The sequence below is a fragment of the Panthera uncia genome (genome assembly GCF_023721935.1).
Source record: "Panthera uncia isolate 11264 chromosome A3 unlocalized genomic scaffold, Puncia_PCG_1.0 HiC_scaffold_11, whole genome shotgun sequence".
NCBI classification, from domain to species: Eukaryota; Metazoa; Chordata; class Mammalia; order Carnivora; family Felidae; genus Panthera; species Panthera uncia.
The window spans coordinates 27,978,415-27,996,050 of record NW_026057578.1 but is presented as its reverse complement, the minus strand read 5'-3'; the positions used below and the strand labels follow the sequence as shown (position 1 = coordinate 27,996,050).

General features: G+C 47.8%; 2 protein-coding genes across 2 annotated transcripts in view; both read left to right on the top strand.

Annotated features, from left to right (window-relative positions):
* The first annotated feature begins 347 nt into the window (after positions 1–347).
* LOC125936750 (signal-regulatory protein beta-1-like) overlaps positions 348–17,636 on the top strand; it is a 140,189-nt gene continuing 122,900 nt past the window's right edge. The window contains exons 1-4 of the mRNA XM_049651038.1: positions 348–513; positions 7,692–8,045; positions 11,504–11,530; positions 11,707–11,844. Coding sequence (XP_049506995.1) covers positions 348–513; positions 7,692–8,045; positions 11,504–11,530; positions 11,707–11,844 — 685 coding nt within the window. The remainder of the gene's footprint in view (positions 514–7,691; positions 8,046–11,503; positions 11,531–11,706; positions 11,845–17,636) is intronic.
* Positions 425–17,636, top strand: part of LOC125936752 (signal-regulatory protein beta-1-like) — a 52,300-nt gene continuing 35,088 nt past the window's right edge. The window contains exons 1-2 of the mRNA XM_049651039.1: positions 425–513; positions 617–762. Coding sequence (XP_049506996.1) covers positions 687–762 — 76 coding nt within the window. The 5' untranslated portion in view covers positions 425–513; positions 617–686. The remainder of the gene's footprint in view (positions 514–616; positions 763–17,636) is intronic.

Here is a 17,636-nt window from a genome sequence, read left to right as displayed (position 1 = left end):
CCCGTCGTTTGGCAGGCTGGTGGAGCCTGAGGCCACAAGCCAGCCACCCCTAAGTGTTCTGGGCTCAGGAGCTTGGGACACAGCCCCCAACTGCAGATCCGCCTTGGTCTGGGGCTCCCAAGTGGGAATCACCATGAAGACCTCAAGATGAGGGGAGGGCCCACTGGAGGGGGCAGAGGCCCCATGCAGGCAGGAAGCATTATCTCTCCTGGGCCTCTCCACTCTCTCTGAAAGAGAGAAGAGGACCCCTCACCAAGTGAGGTGTTCTCTGCCTGACTTCTCTTTCACAATCTAGAAGCAGACTGTTGCCCCACAGCCATGTCACCCCATCATAGGCACTTCCCCTAATGACAGGAGAAGGAAGGCTTTTCCCCTCTACAGAACAGAGGCCCATTCTACCCAGCATACACATTTGCACAGAGCAGGGTCCCCAGGCCTCCGCAATGTTGGCCCCTGCCTCCGGGCCCCACCTGCCTCCTTACCTGCTGCTGGCTCTGCTGTTGGGACTCACAGGTAAGCACTGCCTTGGGGTACAATCCCCTCTTCCTGATCCCACAACACCTCCCATGTCCCTGGACATCAAGGGCTTGCAGGTAACCAGAGGTGTGCTACCCAGGGCTGCCACAGAAGACCAAGGACTGGGTGTCATCTGAGAGCAGGAAGTCGGGGATCTGAGCATTTCTTCTATGCATCCATCACCTACAGCTTGTTACCAGAGGCATCCAGACAGTGGAGGCTTCAATCTGTCACAAGGACAAGTTTGTAGGTATTAAATGACCTAATTCTCACAACACCCCTGCCTGATAGCTAGGACTGTACTGCTGATCAGCAGATGGAGAAATTCAGGCAAAGAGAGTTAATGGCCCAATGTCAGCTACCTAAGTCAGTGCATCTGCTGGGATTCACGTCCAGGCCACCCAGCTACACGGTTCATTCTTTTCACCGTGTTATGCTGCTCGGCTTCTCGGTGGAGGCTAACTAAACAAACATCAGAAAATACAGAGAGGGAAACAGAAGAAGAGGCATCACTTAGCACACTCCGAGGTCTCCAGAGTTCCAGTTCTGCTGTGTGTCCTCCCAAACTTTGGTTAACGATGTGTTGGGTGATTCCTATGCGCCAAATCTTTTACTCGGCTTTTAACATGTATGACAATTTCATGGAATCCTCAAAGTGATCTGTATGCTAGCATGCTGGGCCACACTTCATGTATACTTGGGAATGCACTTGTGTATGTGTGTGTGTGTACATGTTTGGGCATGAGGAAGGGTGCACACGTGGGTATGGGATATCTGAAAACGCTTTCTTATCGATTTCCTCAAGCCACGTCCACTCTACGTGAAATGCACAGTGAACAGATGTTTGGTTCCCTCTCAGCTCCTCACCCACTTTTTCTACTTCTCTAAAGTACTGCTCACCATCCACCAAGCTCTTAAGACAAGCAAACTTCTCTCTGGGTAGAAGGAGTAGAACTTTGTGCATTACTACCTTGGAGGTCCTCCATGCTGGACCGGAGTGGGGAGGAAAAGAAGGGGTCCAAGATACAGAGGATCCTGCTTGTATGATCCGCACCTGTAATTATATCCTGATCCCAACCATCTAGTGTCAGCTGATGCCTCCAGGCCTCAGGAAATCTCATGAGTAATCACTTTCCAATTTCCTGAGCACTCACCATGTGCTACACCCACTTGGAAATGCATGTGTCTGTTATGTCCTGTGATCTTTGTACCCAAGGTAGACATTTCTGTCCCCCTACCTTACAGATAAGCAAAGAAGGCATGGAAAAGTCCAAGGTCACTCAGTGGTGAAGGCAGGGCTATGATTTGAACTCAGGCGGTCTGATTCTAGATCTCACGGGTCTAACCATTGCTCTTCTCGAACCCTATGGCCCCACATCCATCCCATGAGATTTCTGCAGATCTGCCAGTGGGTGGAGGGAAGGGTAGGGTGGGGGGGAAGAGCATTTGTGGTTTGTTTCTTTTGGGCTCTTCCGTTTTCTGAGTATATGCAAGTAGTTTTTTCCCCCACAGTCATCTTCATGGGAAATTCAGCTTCTCATTATATTTTCCTGAGAAATTCTCCACTGAAAATAGAGGGCAGGGTCTCAGACAGGGATCACACTGGGCAATTCACACATTACACCAATATTTACTGGGTAACTACTAGGTGCCAAGAACTGTTATGTGAGCTTTGGGCATACTGGTTATTAAAAGAGAAAAAGTAGATGCCCTCATGGAAGTTATATCGTAGCGGAGAAAAGGAAAAGAAACAACAGACATACCAAATAAGGAAATAACATAGTATGTTAGAAAGTCATGAGTGTTATGTTTTCACTCTTAGGTGGATTCTGAGAAACTTAACAGAAACCCATGGGGGAGGGGAAGGAGAGAAAAAAAAAGAGGTTAGAGTGGGAGAGAGCCAAAGCATAAGAGACTCTAAAAAACTGAGAACAAACTGAGGGTTGATGGGGGGTGGGAGGGAGGGGAGGGGGGGTGATGGGTATAGAGGAGGGCACCTTTTGGGATGAGCACTGGGTGTTGTATGGAAACAAATCTGATAATAAATTTCATATATTGAAAAAAAATTTAGAAAGTGATGAGTGTTAAGGAAAAACATGACAGTACAGCTGGAGAAGACAATGAGAGACTCTTCAGGGTGGGATGTATTTAAAGAGGTAGCCTGGGTGGGCATCACTGAACAGGGAGATTAGAGCAAAGACTACAAGAATTTGGGGTGTGAGCCATGTGATCTTCTGGGGAAAGAGCCTTCCCGAATAGCTCGGGAACAGCAGGAGAGTAGAATCCTCCTGTTCTGTTCAAGGGTTTGGGCTTTCACTCTGAGTAAAATGGTTGCCACTGCAAGGTTCTGAAGACAGAAATGACATGATCCACCATGAGTTTTAACTTATACCAGCATTTGGTTGAGATTAGACACCATAGGGCACAGACAGAAGCGACTAGAGCATTCAAGAGTTCGTCGTGTTCGTGCAAACAAGGAAAAGCATTTTGCACCCAGACAGCAGCCAGGAGAGGAAGGGGAAAGAGGTCGGATTGTGGGTGCATGCAGAAGGGGAGACAACAGGATCTCCTGATACATAGGATTTGGAGTGGAAAGAGAGGTTCCCAAGGGCTTGGACCTGAGCGTCTTGGAGAATAAAGGTGCCTCATCTGAGATGTACAAGGATGTGGGGGAAACTGAGGAGTTCAGTTGGGGACAGTGTAAACAGTGAGAGGTTTGCTTCTATCTATGCAAATTGTTGAGTGGCTCATTGCACATACAAATCCAGAGTTCAGAGACGAGGCCTGGGCCAGAGATGGAAATCTATGAGGAATATAGATTCACAGATGGCAGAGTTTACACCTTTCCCTGGTTCCTGTTGTTTGTTTGTTTGAAGTATTTATTTATTTTTGAGAGAGAGAAAGAGAGAGAGACAGAGTGTAAGCAGGAGAGTGGCAGGGAGAGAGAGAGAGGGAGACACAGGATCCAAACAGTCTCCAGGCTCTGAGCTGTCAGCCCAGAGCACGGCTCACACTCACAAACCATGAGATCATGACCTGAGCTAAAGTCCGACGCTTAACCAACTGAGCCACCCAGGCGCCCCACCCTGGTTCCTCTTGATGCTCTGATCCCTCTTACCTCCTCCCTCTCCTGGTCCCTCCATGTCTTCCTCCAAAAATGCATTCCTGTTTCTTCCCATTTTTGTCTTAGCAGCTCAGTTTCCTCACCCCAATCTCCTCGTCCAAACTGATAAACCAAACCACTTGATGTTCTTGGCACACCCAAGACCTGGCTGTGGTGACACGTGTCCTCTTGAGGAGACATGCTCGGTCGCAAATCGTGCTAAGTGCATGGGTTTTACCAGCTCACACTCTGCAAGAGTGAACCACAGATTTTCTCCCCGAGGAGTAGCTGAGCAATAGAAAAGAACACAGGTGTGTGTGTGGTGCCCGTTTCTCTGATTTATATCGCTGCCTAGTTTTTAGGACACTTCCAATAATAAGGAATAATTTTGTATTTCTCTGTGTCTTCAGAGACTGGCTAGTCACTGAGGCAGTGAAATCCACCTGCAAAGTCTGGCACGTGCAGTTCAACGATTGCTCCGAAGGCGGCTCATGTCCTTTCAATGCATAACTCAATGTTCAGCCATAGGCAACGTCCCACAACTCTTTGCAGAACATGAACAATTTTGTAGCCTACTAGTTCCCCTGCTTAGACATTCCCATGGTTCTATCTCCCCCTTCGGGGGCAGATTTCTCAAATGCATGAGCCCCTGGAACGATACATTTTCTTTCTCCTAGAGCCATTTAGTCCAATTGAAAGGCTCTACATGGGGGGGATCACCTTGTTTGTAGATATTTGTAGATATTTCTTACTGTGCTAAAATATACATAACACGAAATCTACTATTTCAGCCATTTTTCAGGATACAATTCAGTGACATTAAGTACGTTCATATAGTTGTGAAGCTGGTACCACCGCACATTTCAGGATTTTTTTCAACATCCTAAGCAGACACTGTACCCATTAAGCAAGAATTCTCCATTCCTTTCACCCCCACAGCAACTACTTTTTAGTATCTATGAATCTGTCTTTTCTAGGTACTTCATACACATGGAACCGTGTGTCTGTCCTTTTGTATCTGGCATATGTCACCCTAGAATGATACTTTTGAGGTTCATCCAGATTATAGTACATATCAGATTATCACTGCTCTTGGTTGTTGTTGCTGCTGTTATTGTTGTTTGTTTATTTTTGAGAAAGAGAGTGTGAGCTGGGGAGGGACACAGAAAGAGAGGCGCAGAGGATCTGAGGCAGGTTCTTTGCTGACAACAGTGAGACCAATGCGGGGCTCGAACTCACAAACCGTGAGATCATGACTGAGCCGAAGTCAGACGCACAACCACCCGAGCCACCCAGGCACCCCAAGACTATCATTGCTTATTAATGCTTATTAAGGCCGAATAAAATTCCATATATATACATATATGTGTGTGTGTGTGTGTGTGTGTGTATATATATGTATATATATACACATGTGTGTGTGTGTGTGTGTGTATATATATATCACATACATACCTACAGCAACATTTTGTTTATCCATTCATCTATGGATAGAAATGAATTTTTTCTGCTACCTTTTGGTTATCATGAATAATGCTGCTATGAACAAGGATGTACAAGTATTTGAGTACTTACCTGTAATTTGGGGGATATTTACCTAAGAGTGAAATTGTTGGATCATACGGCAAATTCTACATTTAAATTTTAATGATAACACAACTGTTTCCACAACGGCCGCACCATTTTATATTTCTACCATCGACACACAAGAGTTTCAGTTTCTCCACAGCTTACTCAATCCTTATTTTCTGATTTTTAATTTTCTTGTATTTTGGTTTTGCTTTCTTTTGTTTTTGATAAAAGCCATTCTCAGGGATGAAAGGGTATCTCATTGTGGTTTTGATTTTCATTTTTCTAATGACGTTCAATATCTTGTGCTTACTCACCATTTGAGTATCTTCTTTGTAGACATGTCTATTCTAGTCTTTGGTCCATTTTTTAACAGGGCTATTTGATATTTTTTTGTTGAATTGTAGGAATTCTTTATATATGCCGGTTATTAATTCTTTCTGAGACATATGCTTTGCAAATATTTTCTCCCATTCTGTGAGTTCTTTCACTTTTTTTTGTAAGTTTGTTTATTTTGAGAGAGACAGAGAGAGTGCAAGTGGAGGAGGGGCAGAGAGAGAGAGAGAGAGAGAGAGAGAGAGAGAATCCCAAGCAGGCTCCGCACTGTTAGCACAGAGCCCAACCTGGGGCTTGAACTCATGAACCATGAGATCATGACCTGAGCTGAAATCAAGAGTTGGATGTCTAACCAACTGAGCGACCGAGGCGTCCCTCTTTCACTTTTAATATTGTCCTCTGCTATGCAAAAGTTTTTAATTTTGATGAAGTCCAATTTACATATATTTTAATTTTATTATGTGTTCCTTTGGTTTCTTATCCAAGAAATCATTGTCAAATCCAGTATCATGAGTTTTGCCTACAGTTTTTTCTCTGAATTTCATACATTTAGCTCTTACATTTAGGTCCCTTCATCCAATGAGCTCATTCTATATAGAGTAAAATGAGGGTTCAAATTCTTTTTTTTGCATGTAGATATCCCGTTTTCCCAGCATCTCATGTTGAAAAGAGTACTCTTTCCCTCACTGAATGGCCTTGGCACTCTTGTTGAAAATCTTTTGACTATATATGTGAGGGTTTATTTCTAGGCTTTCTATTCAATTTCATTGCTCTATCCCTCTATTCTTTTCAGTACTATAGTACTCTAATTATTATACTATGCAGTAGGTTTTTAAATCAAGAAGTATGAGTTTCCCAACTATTTTCTTTTCCAGGATTGTTTGGTGATCTAGGTCCCTGGAAACTGCATATGAATTCTAGAATGGGCTTTTCCATTTCTGCAAAAAAAAAAAAAAAATGCCATGGGGGTTTTGATAACAATTGTATTGAATCTATAGATCGCTTTAGGTAGTATTGACATCTTAACAATATGAAGTCTTCCAATGCACGAACAGAGGAAGTTGTTCCATTTATTTATGTCTGTTGGGATGAGCGCTGGGTACTGTATGGAAACCAATTTGACAATAAATTATATTTAAGAAAATAAATTCAAGTTAGTTAACGTATAGTGTAGTATTGGTTTCAGGAATAGAATTTAATAATTCATTGCTTACATATAACACCCAGTGCTCATCACGACGATTCTGCTTCTTAATGCCCATCACTCAATTAGCCCATCCCCCCACCCACTTCCCCTCCAGAAACCCACAGTGTTCTCTATAGATAAAAACTCTCTTATGGTTCGCTCTTTTTCTATTTCTATCTTATTTTACTTTTCCTTCCCTTCCCCTCTGTTCATCTGTTTTGTTTCTTAAATTCCACCTATCACTGAAATCATTCGGTATCTTTTTTCCGACTGACCTATTTCCCTTCGCATAACACACTCTGGTTCCAGTCACGTCATTGTTATTGGCAATATTGCATTCCTTTGGATGGCTGAGAAAACGTACAAACGACTGATAGATACGTGAAGAAACATGCTCAATACCACTCATCGCCAGGGAAATACAAAACAAAACTACAATTAGATACCGCTCACACTTGTCAGAATGGCCAAAAGTAACGCCTTAGGAAACAACGGATGTTGGCCAGGATGCGGACAGAGGGAAACCTTCTCAAACTGTTGGTGGGAATGTAACCTGGTGCAACCACTCTAGAAAGCAGAATGGAGGTTCCTCAGAAAGTTACAGACAGAGCTACCCCATTAGCCAGCAAATGCACTACTGGATATTTCTCCAAACTATGCAAAAACACAGATTGGAGGACACATGCACCCCAGTGTTTATAGCAGCACTATCAACAATAGTATGGAAAGAGCCCAAATGTCCATTATTGATGAATGGATAAAGAAAATGTGATATATGTATCACTGAATCTCTCTGTGTTTTCCTTTCCTCGTCTGCAACAGGGTCCCGTGTCACAGGCTCATCGCGAGGGCTACATGCCGTGTACACGCAGCGGGCTGGGCTCACGGTGTGCACTCAGTGAAGGCTGTTGTGGATAAACACTTGCGCGGACGGACAGGATCGCACAAGGATGCTAAATACCTGCTTTGTTCTCCCTCCAGGTGTGGCAGGTGAGGCGGAGCTGCAGGTGATCCAGCCCGAGAAGCTGGTGTCTGTCACAGCCGGAGAGACGGCCACTCTGCACTGCACCCTGACCTCCCTGGTCCCCGTTGGGAAAATCAGGTGGTTCAGGGGGACGGGGCCAGACCGGGAGTTAATCTTCAGTTTCGGAAGAGGCCACTTTCCCCGCGTAACAAATGTTTCAGACGCCACAAGAAGAAATAACCTGGACTTTTCCATCCGCATCAGTAACATCACCCCAGCAGATGCTGGAACCTACTACTGTGTGAAGTTCCAGAAAGGGGCCCGTGAGGTGGAGTTTAAGTCTGGACCAGGCACCCAGGTCACCGTGAGCGGTGAGTATCGCTCCGTCTCCTGGTTGTGACGGCAAGTCAGTAAGAATGCCCTCCACTGTCTGAGCAACAGATAAGGATCAGGTGCTTTGGCGGGTGCCCCTGAATCAGCCCCTTCCACGGATCAGGAAAGTTGAGGCCTGAAGAGCTTGTGCTATTTGCTGAAGGCCCCACAGCTGGTAATTGGTGGAAAATCTGGAACCTCAGCCTGCAGGCTCCCAGCTCTTCCCTTTTCCAATCCTGACCAGCCCTCTGGTTCCAGCGATGAGGGACCGGAAGTCTGAGCGACTTTCCCAGTTACAAGGCCTCACCTCACCCCTGCCTCTGGAGAGACCTCTGCTTCATGTAGCCAGTACTCCCTTTACTCAGCACTTACTCAGCACCTGCTGGGTGCGTTCCCTGCTCTGGGTGCTGTGGAAGTCGCAGGGAACAAAACAGGCGACGGCTTTTGTCTCATGAAGCTTACGTTCCCCTCCCTTCCGGTGAGGACAAGCGCACCCGGGGAAGGGATGCGGGACAACGTCTTTCTTTCACCTTCAGAAAAGTCACAGTGAGAAGCAGCCCAGACTCCCTGTTTCCGCGAACAGTCCAGTTTGGAGGAGAGGCCAGAGGTTGGGTATTGGCTGTGGGTCTGTCCAGAAAACCCTCGTGCGATTCAGGCGCTAACTCACATAACGGCAACTGAGTCTTTGCACATCCCTTGGCCATAGGCAGGGAAGGTGGCTTTTCTGATGGTGCAGGTATTACGGAAGGTCCCAGGGGTGCATCCTTTGTCTCAGCACCACAGCTTAGTACCTGGCTCCACCACCAGGAAGACCTGTGCCTCTAGCAGATTTCTTCTTCCTCTTCCCCAAGCTTCCCATTCAGGTGAGAACCGATGAAGGAGGACCCTGGGGGGCACCAGGCCAGATACTGTATCTTCATCATGAAAGCTACTCCGTATCACCAGAGCTACAGGGAGGGGCCTCGTCTTCCCTGTTCATAGATGGGGACACCGAGGCTCAGGGGATCTGACCCGAGCAGGAAAACAAGGAGCCAAGGTTAAACGCCAAGCAGCCTGAGGCACAGCCCTGCTCTGTCTGCACACTCACTGTCCTGGTCACAGCGGAAGAAAGCTCCAACCGTCTTCTTGATACTCTGGCACGGTTCTCTTACAATGTCCCTGCCTCCCTGTTTCAGGTTCCTATGGCTGCGGTAGTAATTAGCACACTCTCAGTGGCTTAAAATGACACACATTCCTTTCTTCCATTTCCAGAGGCAGAAGGTCTGAAATGAGCTGTCAGGAAGCGTTCCTTCTGGCCACCCTGGGGTAGAGTCGGTGTCCTTGCTGTTCCAGCGCCTAGGGTCCCGTTCCTGACCTATTTCTGCTGCGGTCAATATGCCTCCTGCTCCCACTCTCCAGTCTCCCTCCTTCACTTGTAAAGGTCTCTGTGATTAAGTTGGCTCCACTCTGATAATCCAAGATAACGACCCGCTCAAAACCCTACCTAATGACCACACAAGTCTCTCTTGCCATGGAAGGTACCCTATTCACAGACTCTGAGGGATCTTGGCCAACCATCCCAAGTCCCAAGTCAGGCATACTTTGAAACAGTTTCCTATAATCTGTGTCCTGATGTGCGGGACATATTTCAATATTTTCTAATTTAAGTTGGATTTAATATTGGCAGTGGGATTTCTAAATAACTTTCAGGCTCCTTGGCCCCTTCACCTGCCCTTTCCTTTGGCTGGTGAGGGTGGGAGGGCAGCAGTGTAGGTGACTGAGCTTTTGGATTTGGATTTTCTCTTTTGTCTCCCAGAGATTTTGAAGGTTGGGCATTGTCTTCAAGGACTATTGAGAACCAGATTTCCATAGAATTTACTGTCCTTTTATTCTTTTTCCTTTGGGTTTAGAAGTTCTATTCGGAGATGAGGCTTTGAATGCCTTGTCTCCAAAGTCCCTATCCCACATCTCAGTATCTGTCTCCCATCGTTCCCCATCACGGCCCTGTTCTGGCAAAGCAGGTGCACTGAAGCTGAGAATCCAGTCTTCTCTGTAGCGCCGATGCTCTTATGGTGATGGTGGACCCAATTGTGTCCTTAGCTTTTTCTTCCCTCCGGCTCTAGGAGGTGTGAGTCTACAATGTTGCCCGGATGTCCTCTTTCACGCTTGACCTTTCAGGTGTGATTCACTGGTCTTAGTTTGCATCATCTTTCTCTGAAAGGCATCAGCCCAGCAACACCCATCCAATCCCATAGTTCCTGTAATTCCCAACTCATTTCCAGATTGCCAGGGTACTCCCATCCTCTGCTCACATCATCCCAGGTCACCACTGTGAGGTTTTAGCAGTGACAATATCAGGGACGGCTGGGCCCTACCCCTGCCCCGACACCCACCAGGCTGGGGACCTCTTGGCCAGTCAGCTGACTGAGACCCGGGTCTGTCTCTGCACCTTAGAGCTGGGTTTCCAGACCCCTCCCAGACAAACTCCGCAGGTCACCTGCCTTGGGAAGCAGCCTCTAAGATACACAAGAAGGGGGATAGCTCACTGTGGAGCGCTGCCCGATTCACGTGCATGTGAGACAGGGAAGGAGGCAAGACTGGCAAAGGGAGATAGTGAACACAAGGCAGCACAGAAGAGTCATACTTGGACGAGCCAGATGCTATTTTTGACTTTTTAAAATGGAGCGGAGGGGCGAAACCTCTGTACCCGCTCTTCCTCCAGGCCTCTGCTGCAGGCTGCCCTCTAGAAGCAGGTGCAAACATGGGCAATGCACCTCTTTCAACTGAGTATAAGATCAGAGGGCCACCCAGCTAGGACCCACCATCTGCCAACATGCCAGGGGTAAAAATGGTGTCTCTGCCTCTTCCTCAAAGATTATTCTGTATATTTCAAAAACTTACTGGAACTTCTTGATGTAAATCTAAGAGCAAAAAGCAATCATTATAAAAAGGCAAAGAATCTGAAGCTATGCATCCAGAACAATGATCTATGTGCAACAGAAAGATGTTCCCTGATGTTGGCACCGGGGTCTGGGTGGGCTGGATGGTGTTTGAAGCCCCATTTCTTACCTCTCTAGGGTGTTGTCCAGGCAGCAGGTCTTGTGAGGTCAGGTCACCCTGAGGGCTCCTTCAACATGTGAGAACACGGGGTCATCGAGGCCCGTGCGTGGAAGAAAGCAGGACAGCCTTGCACCTCATTCACCATGACATTGTCCTCACTGTACTCGAGGCTGGGCTGATATTCGTTGCTATGACCCTGAAAGGTTGGACATGTCCTGGTCCAAAAACAAGGTCACAGATTCACCCTACGGGACAGCAGTGAGTGATTTCCCACTCATCTTGTGACCCTCCGTAAACTATGAGCCTGTTCCCTCCTCAGAAAGAGAGTGTCAGACCTGCCCCATCGGGTGTGGGGAACAAGTCAGTAAAGCTCACTTGCATGTTGTTGAGTTCTCATTGTCCCCATGTCTTCCCTCAGGAAGGAGAGCTGGCAGCCCAGGAAAAGGTGAGTGAAAGGGAGTACTTCTTACCCTGAATTCTGCCTCGAGGCTCTCACAGGGGAAATTCATGAGCTTCAGACCATTGATGGACCCAGGTTCCCTCGGTTGGGGTAAGTGGAGGCCCCTGGGAGTAGACTTCTGGATCCCTCTCTGATGCTGCCTCCTGTCCCTTCATTTCCAGACCTAGAACTCTCTCCTTCACTCTTGGTGGCTCTCTCCCTGGGCCCCAAGCTGCTGCTGCTCGTCTTTGTCTCTGCCATCTATGGCCACAGGAAGCAATGGATTGACTGTGAGTCATGGACAAGGAGGACAGAGCCAGGTCAGTCCTAAAAGGAGTCAGGTCAGTGGAAGGGGCAGCCCACAGGTCATACAGGGTCAGCGCCCACCTGGAGTAAAGAGCAGGTGACACATCTCCGTCCACACCCTCTGGAGCCTCAGGGATTGTTCCGAGAGGTTCCCAGCTCCCAAGAAGACTGTGGGGGTCCTGCAGGAAGTGGGTGGGGTCAAGGGCTGTCAAAGGAAGTGTACAGAGTCCTAGGGCTTCTTGGAAGGAAGTGGGTAGAGGGGCTGGATGGTGGGAAACCCCGTGGAGACCATCTCTAGATTATTTGGGTGCAAGGTGTCCACATTTAGAGGAATGCTGACAAGTGCCCGCTGGCTGCTCTGAGGATGGCTCCCGCTCTGACCCTCCGTGGGACAGACTGGAGAGGATGGGGAAGGGGGATCAGGACCTAGGGAGGAAGGTTGAGGAGGCACAGTCCATGTCAGGGACCGCCTGTCCTGTCACTACAGGTGACCCAGGAGGAAAATAGCACCAAGGACATAGGAGACACGTGGAGAACATTTCTGGAATGATGAGCAGATAATCAAATGTGAACATGGGTCCACGGCTCCTTCTTTCCCCCACTGCTACGTGCCATCCTCGGTCTCTGCTGCCTCCTTCCTTCCCTGAGGGGCCCAGCCTAAGACAAGGAACAACTAGAAGCTTCCACAACCCTGCCCCAGATGCCTGCTTCCCCAGAGACTCACCTGCCCACAGTTCCTGCTGCTCCTGTCCCAGTCCTTGATGCCCCCAGAGCTGGTCTTCATAGCTGGTCCTGAGCAGGGGCCATGGGAACGTGCTCTGGAAACTGACACATGGGTATCTTCCTAGAATGTGAGAAACAAGTCACGTGTACGTGTACCAGGCTATCTCTCATCCATTTCCTGGGGACCATGGCCATTAAGTACACACTCAAGGCCATGCTCTCATGGGCCTCCTGCCAACCCCCAGACTCGCCAGCCTCAGTGAGGTTTTCCAATGCCTCCTAAATGCAGATGAATCCCATCTTGCGTGGAAGAAGGGAAATGATTCTCCTTCCCCTTTGCCTACATGTCCTTCTACTCAAAGTAGAGAGAAGTTTCCCTCCTCTCCCTGTGATGGGGACACCAGCTCTCCACTCAGCCTCATCTTTCCTGATCCCCCCGCTCATGTATAGGTGCTGGCAGTCCAGAAACCTGGACCCTTCCCTGGTTTCCTTCTTTATACCCCGTGTTCAATTCTGCCTTCATAATGCTATGTCCAGTGGTGACATGGTAAATGTTCAACAATCCACGTTCGGAAAGAAAAAGAAGCCCAATTTGTAGTGCTTGTCCACTTCTGTGTTGTCTACGACTCCCAATGCAGCCAATTTCAAGCTGCCAACCGTGGAACAACTAGCTTGCAAAATTCCTGGAAAGCTCTCAGGAGCGAGTGCAAGCCTCCTTCCGTCCACCAGGGAGCTCCACCCAGCACCTGCACACTGCTCGCTCCCAGGCTGCCCCCTGGTCCCGGCCACCAGCATCCCTTCCTGGGCCATTGCCACGTGCCTAACAGACTCTCCGGGTTCCGCCACAGTGACCCTTTGGAAATGGAGGTCAAATTGTCTCCCTTCTGTGCTTCTTCCCCCTACAGATGTGCACGGCTCGGTCTCTCCCCCTTTCAAGCTCTGCTGACCAGTCACTTTATGAAAAGCACCTTCCTTAAACCACCCACATAAAATACCAATTCCTGTCTCTCACTGTGTGTTTTCACAGCTCAAACCCAAACTGAGTTGTTTCCCTAGAACTTAAGATCAGCTGACACAATAAATGGAGACAGTGCTCACTTTGCACAGTGACGCAGGACTCAGGCAATGACAGCGCCGCTGAAAGCAAGCGAAGTGATCTCAATAATCAGAGGGGAAAAGTAAATTTTTCTGCGACCTTTAAAAACTTCTTTCAACACATTAGAAGCCCTCCAACTATCAGTTAGGAATGTATAAGGACATGAAAAAAGAAAAGTAAGGCTGTTATTCATTTGGTATGGGGTGACTGCAAACATTAGAAATGTTGAAAAGGGAAATGTTTTATCTTTTGTAAAGACTTATCAAGAGTAGTTTGCAGAGGGCTTGCCTTCTTCTAACCACAGTCTCACTCCTTTCTCAGTTGGGATCAGTTTCTAACATTCCATCCCTTGCACTTCCAATGCTGCGATATCTTTACAATATTAATGTGAATATATGCTGGTGTCACTCCCTCCGGGACATTCCCTGTCCCTGTCCCCGTCCCCACCCCCAGCCCCACCTCCTCAGGTACGTGTAAGTTTATCTTCACTCTGCTCCTCTGGGTGCATATCTAGACTCGGGCAACGGTATTCCCGGCAGCATTCCCATGAAGGCCGCCATGGCTTCATGAACCCCTCTCACATTCAGTTTGAACTTGACCTCTAACCTCATCTTTTCTCCTTTCTCCTGTGCACTTTCAGCTTTGTGCCCATTCCCTTTTGCCATTTCTTCACTTTTGTACAATGTCACGCAGGTTTATCGCGGGAAACCAGGACACTACATAACCACCTGCTTTGCTATTGTGGCAAACACACATCCCAACCCAATGATCTTGGCACCCTGATCTCAGACTTCCAGCCTCCTTAACAGTGAGAAATAAGTTTCTGTTGTTCAAGGCATCTAGTTTACAGTGTTTTCTTCTAGTAGCCCAAGTCAAGTAAAATCTAGAAAAATTATGGACTTTGCTTAATAATAATGTACCAATATTGGTTCATTAAGTTATAACAGATATACCAGATTACTGTAAGACATTAATAAGAGGGGAAACTGCGTGCAGCTGTATATTGAAACTCTGTATGATTGTTCCAAGTTTTTTCTAAATGTAAAACTGTTTCACAAAATTGAGTCCAATAAAAAAAAACTTTAACATCTTGTCCTCAGCTATCTTCCTTTTGCACCCCATTGGGGGACACTGCAAGGAAATGAGTGGTGGGGGGATTTTATGTTCATATCCAGGTTTTATCTCCCTTCAGGTCTGAGGTTTCTTCTCCTCCTTCCTCTGTCCTCTGCCACAGCTCACTCCAGGGCCAGGCACTCAGAGATCCCAGAAGGAGCTACTTCTCAGTCCCCCATGACATTCATCCTAAACTTTTCCAAGTGGTAAAGCCCAGTTCGTCCAGGTGTGCTCAGAGACCCCTAGGCCCCTGGATGAGTGGGGTAGTTCTAAGGACCTCAGTGTGTGGGGGGGAGGGGGGTTTATCCATGTGCTGAGGTCAAGGAACAGAGTTGGAAGGGGCTCTGCAGAGCAAGGTGGATGCTGTGATGCACCAGGTCTCAGGAGGTGGCCCTGGGCTGTGACCCTCTCTGAGATGGCCTCAGCTGAGGAGAGCCACCTTGCCCCAGGTCATGCCTGGTAACCTGCCACATCCAGTGGCTCCTCAACATGGGGATATAGAGGCCCAGCCCGCTCACCCCAGCTCAGGATAACTCTGAAATCACATCCTAGCACCAGATCACATAGGAGATCGGCTGAATCTTCATTGGGACCTCACGGCAGCTCAACTTCTTTTACACATTCCTACTCCCTTCTCCTCCCTTCCACGCGTTCGGTCCTGAAAGTACTCCCTGAAAAGACCCGCCTGTTAATATTCATCTTAGTAACTGTTTCCCGTGTGGAACAAAGAGGTGGTCGTTGATACCAGTAAAGGTGGGAAGCCTTTTGACTCTAGGGGCCAAGGCAGTCATGGAAGGATGGACCGCATATCATATACCATACACTACAAGGCGTAGTCCATATACCATATACCTCATGCCATATACAATATACCATATGCTATACACCATTACCATTTACAAAATACCAAGCACTCTGACTATACAAGAGCAATGAGAAACCACAAAACTCCTTATGCAGGAAAGGGGTATAATCAGATCTGTGTCGTAGAAGACCACCTTGGATGAAGGAGAAGGCAGAGCTGACACCGGGCAAAACAAGATGGGGGTGGCCATTTAGGAAGTAACAGTTTTCATTCGGGCAAGAGATGATGGTGATGGAGAAACAGATTCCACAGGTGTTTAGGAGGTAAAACCAGCAGGGCCTCGAGCAGGCAGACAAGAGTGGACAAGTGAGGGTGTAGAGCATGGGTCCCTTCTTGGTTTGACCAAATGGGTAGAGGATGTGCCACATACTGAACATGGTGGAAGGGGAGAAGAGAATGTCTGAGAGCAGACTATGAACTCAGTTTGGGATGTTTGAGCCATACAAATGAAAATTTCAAAGTCAAAGGATGTATAGCTCAATCACCAAGAAGTGGATTCAGGATTGGGAGCTTGACTGCATCTGGCTGCAAAGCCAGTGCTCTTGACCATCAAGGCACTAAAAATCCCAGTCTCTGAAGAGTTTAGAGTCTGATGGAAGGTGTGAAGTCTCCTGGACGTGGGGGGAAGGGAGAGATGCTGGCGACTGGGGGAAAGATTCTGTCCAACTCTCAGCAGGGGCATGGATAGCTTCACAGCATGGAATTCGTCCTTCCAGAAAAATGTGATACAATGGTGACATCACTGGTGGAGGGGAGTCTTGGCATCTCCTATAGGCAGTTTGGGCCTGCCTGGCATTCGCCTCTTCCTCCACCACCCCTCCTGGCCTTAACATCCTGTATATCCCTAAGAGGAGGCAGGGCTCACAAGGAAGCAGTAGCAAAATAGCCCTAGCCGTCAGTGCATGACTATGGGCTCATGGACATTAAAGGGTCACCAGCTGAGTGTGGACTTAGAAGAGTCCCCAAACACAACCTAGGTGCTTGGGTATAGCTCATTCCAGAGGTGAGAGAGACGGAGGCCAGCATGCTGGTTCCTTTCTCTTTCTGAGAGCATTTCTTGAATTCCTCCACTCCCTTCCTTCCGAGCTGGCCCAGGACCCAGAACAGACAGCAAAGGCAGCCCTCACCTTCCTGGGTGTGTTTCTAGGTATGTTGCTTTCCCTCTTGGAGAGTGTTCCCTGAGCCCCACCTTCTTGTGGTCTCTCCTCTAAAGCACAAACCATTGCCATGTCCGAAACTCTAACCTCTTCCCCACACCTTGTCTCTGAAGCCTCTAAAATTGGCAGGGCTGTGGGTTGGTGAGAACCTCAGATGGGACAAGGCTCAGAATGAGGCCAAGCCTGTGGGTGTCATGATCTTAACTCTGGAAACCCCAAACATTTCCAGTAGCAATTGCTCAGCTTGTAACCACCTTGTCTGCTCAACTGATAATCTCGAAGAAAAAGTGTTACAGTCCCATGGTCTTTCCTCTCATCACAATCCCCTTCCTCTGACATCACAGAAGCAGGGAGTGTCTTCTCTTCTCGAAGCACAGAGTCCCAGGCCTCTCCAGGACAACACTCAGACAGAGAAGGCTCCAAGGTCCACCATGATGTCTGTCCCTTCTTCCCTATGCTGCCCTTCTCTGCCATCCCTGCTGCTGACTCTGCTGCGGGATTCACAGGTGAGTGGGGTCTCAGGTATATTTGGTGGGGGTTCTTCCATGCCTCTTTACTGTTCTCCTTACCTGTTTCCCTAGAATTTCTTGGGGGAGGGTTTTCTCTTTCCCAGCCAGAAATTACAGAACTAAGTTGGAATGGTCCTCAGCTCACAAAATCTCCCAGTGGTCACATCTGTTCCAGACCTTTTTGTTCAGATAATGGACACACCTCCCATGGTTACAGGGCTCAACACAGCACACCTGAGAGCTCTCATCCCTTAACCCCTAGGATACAATACCAAGAGTGAACCATATTGGAAATGTAAAACCTGAGTTTTACACTTATTACCACTACACAGACGCCACCTCT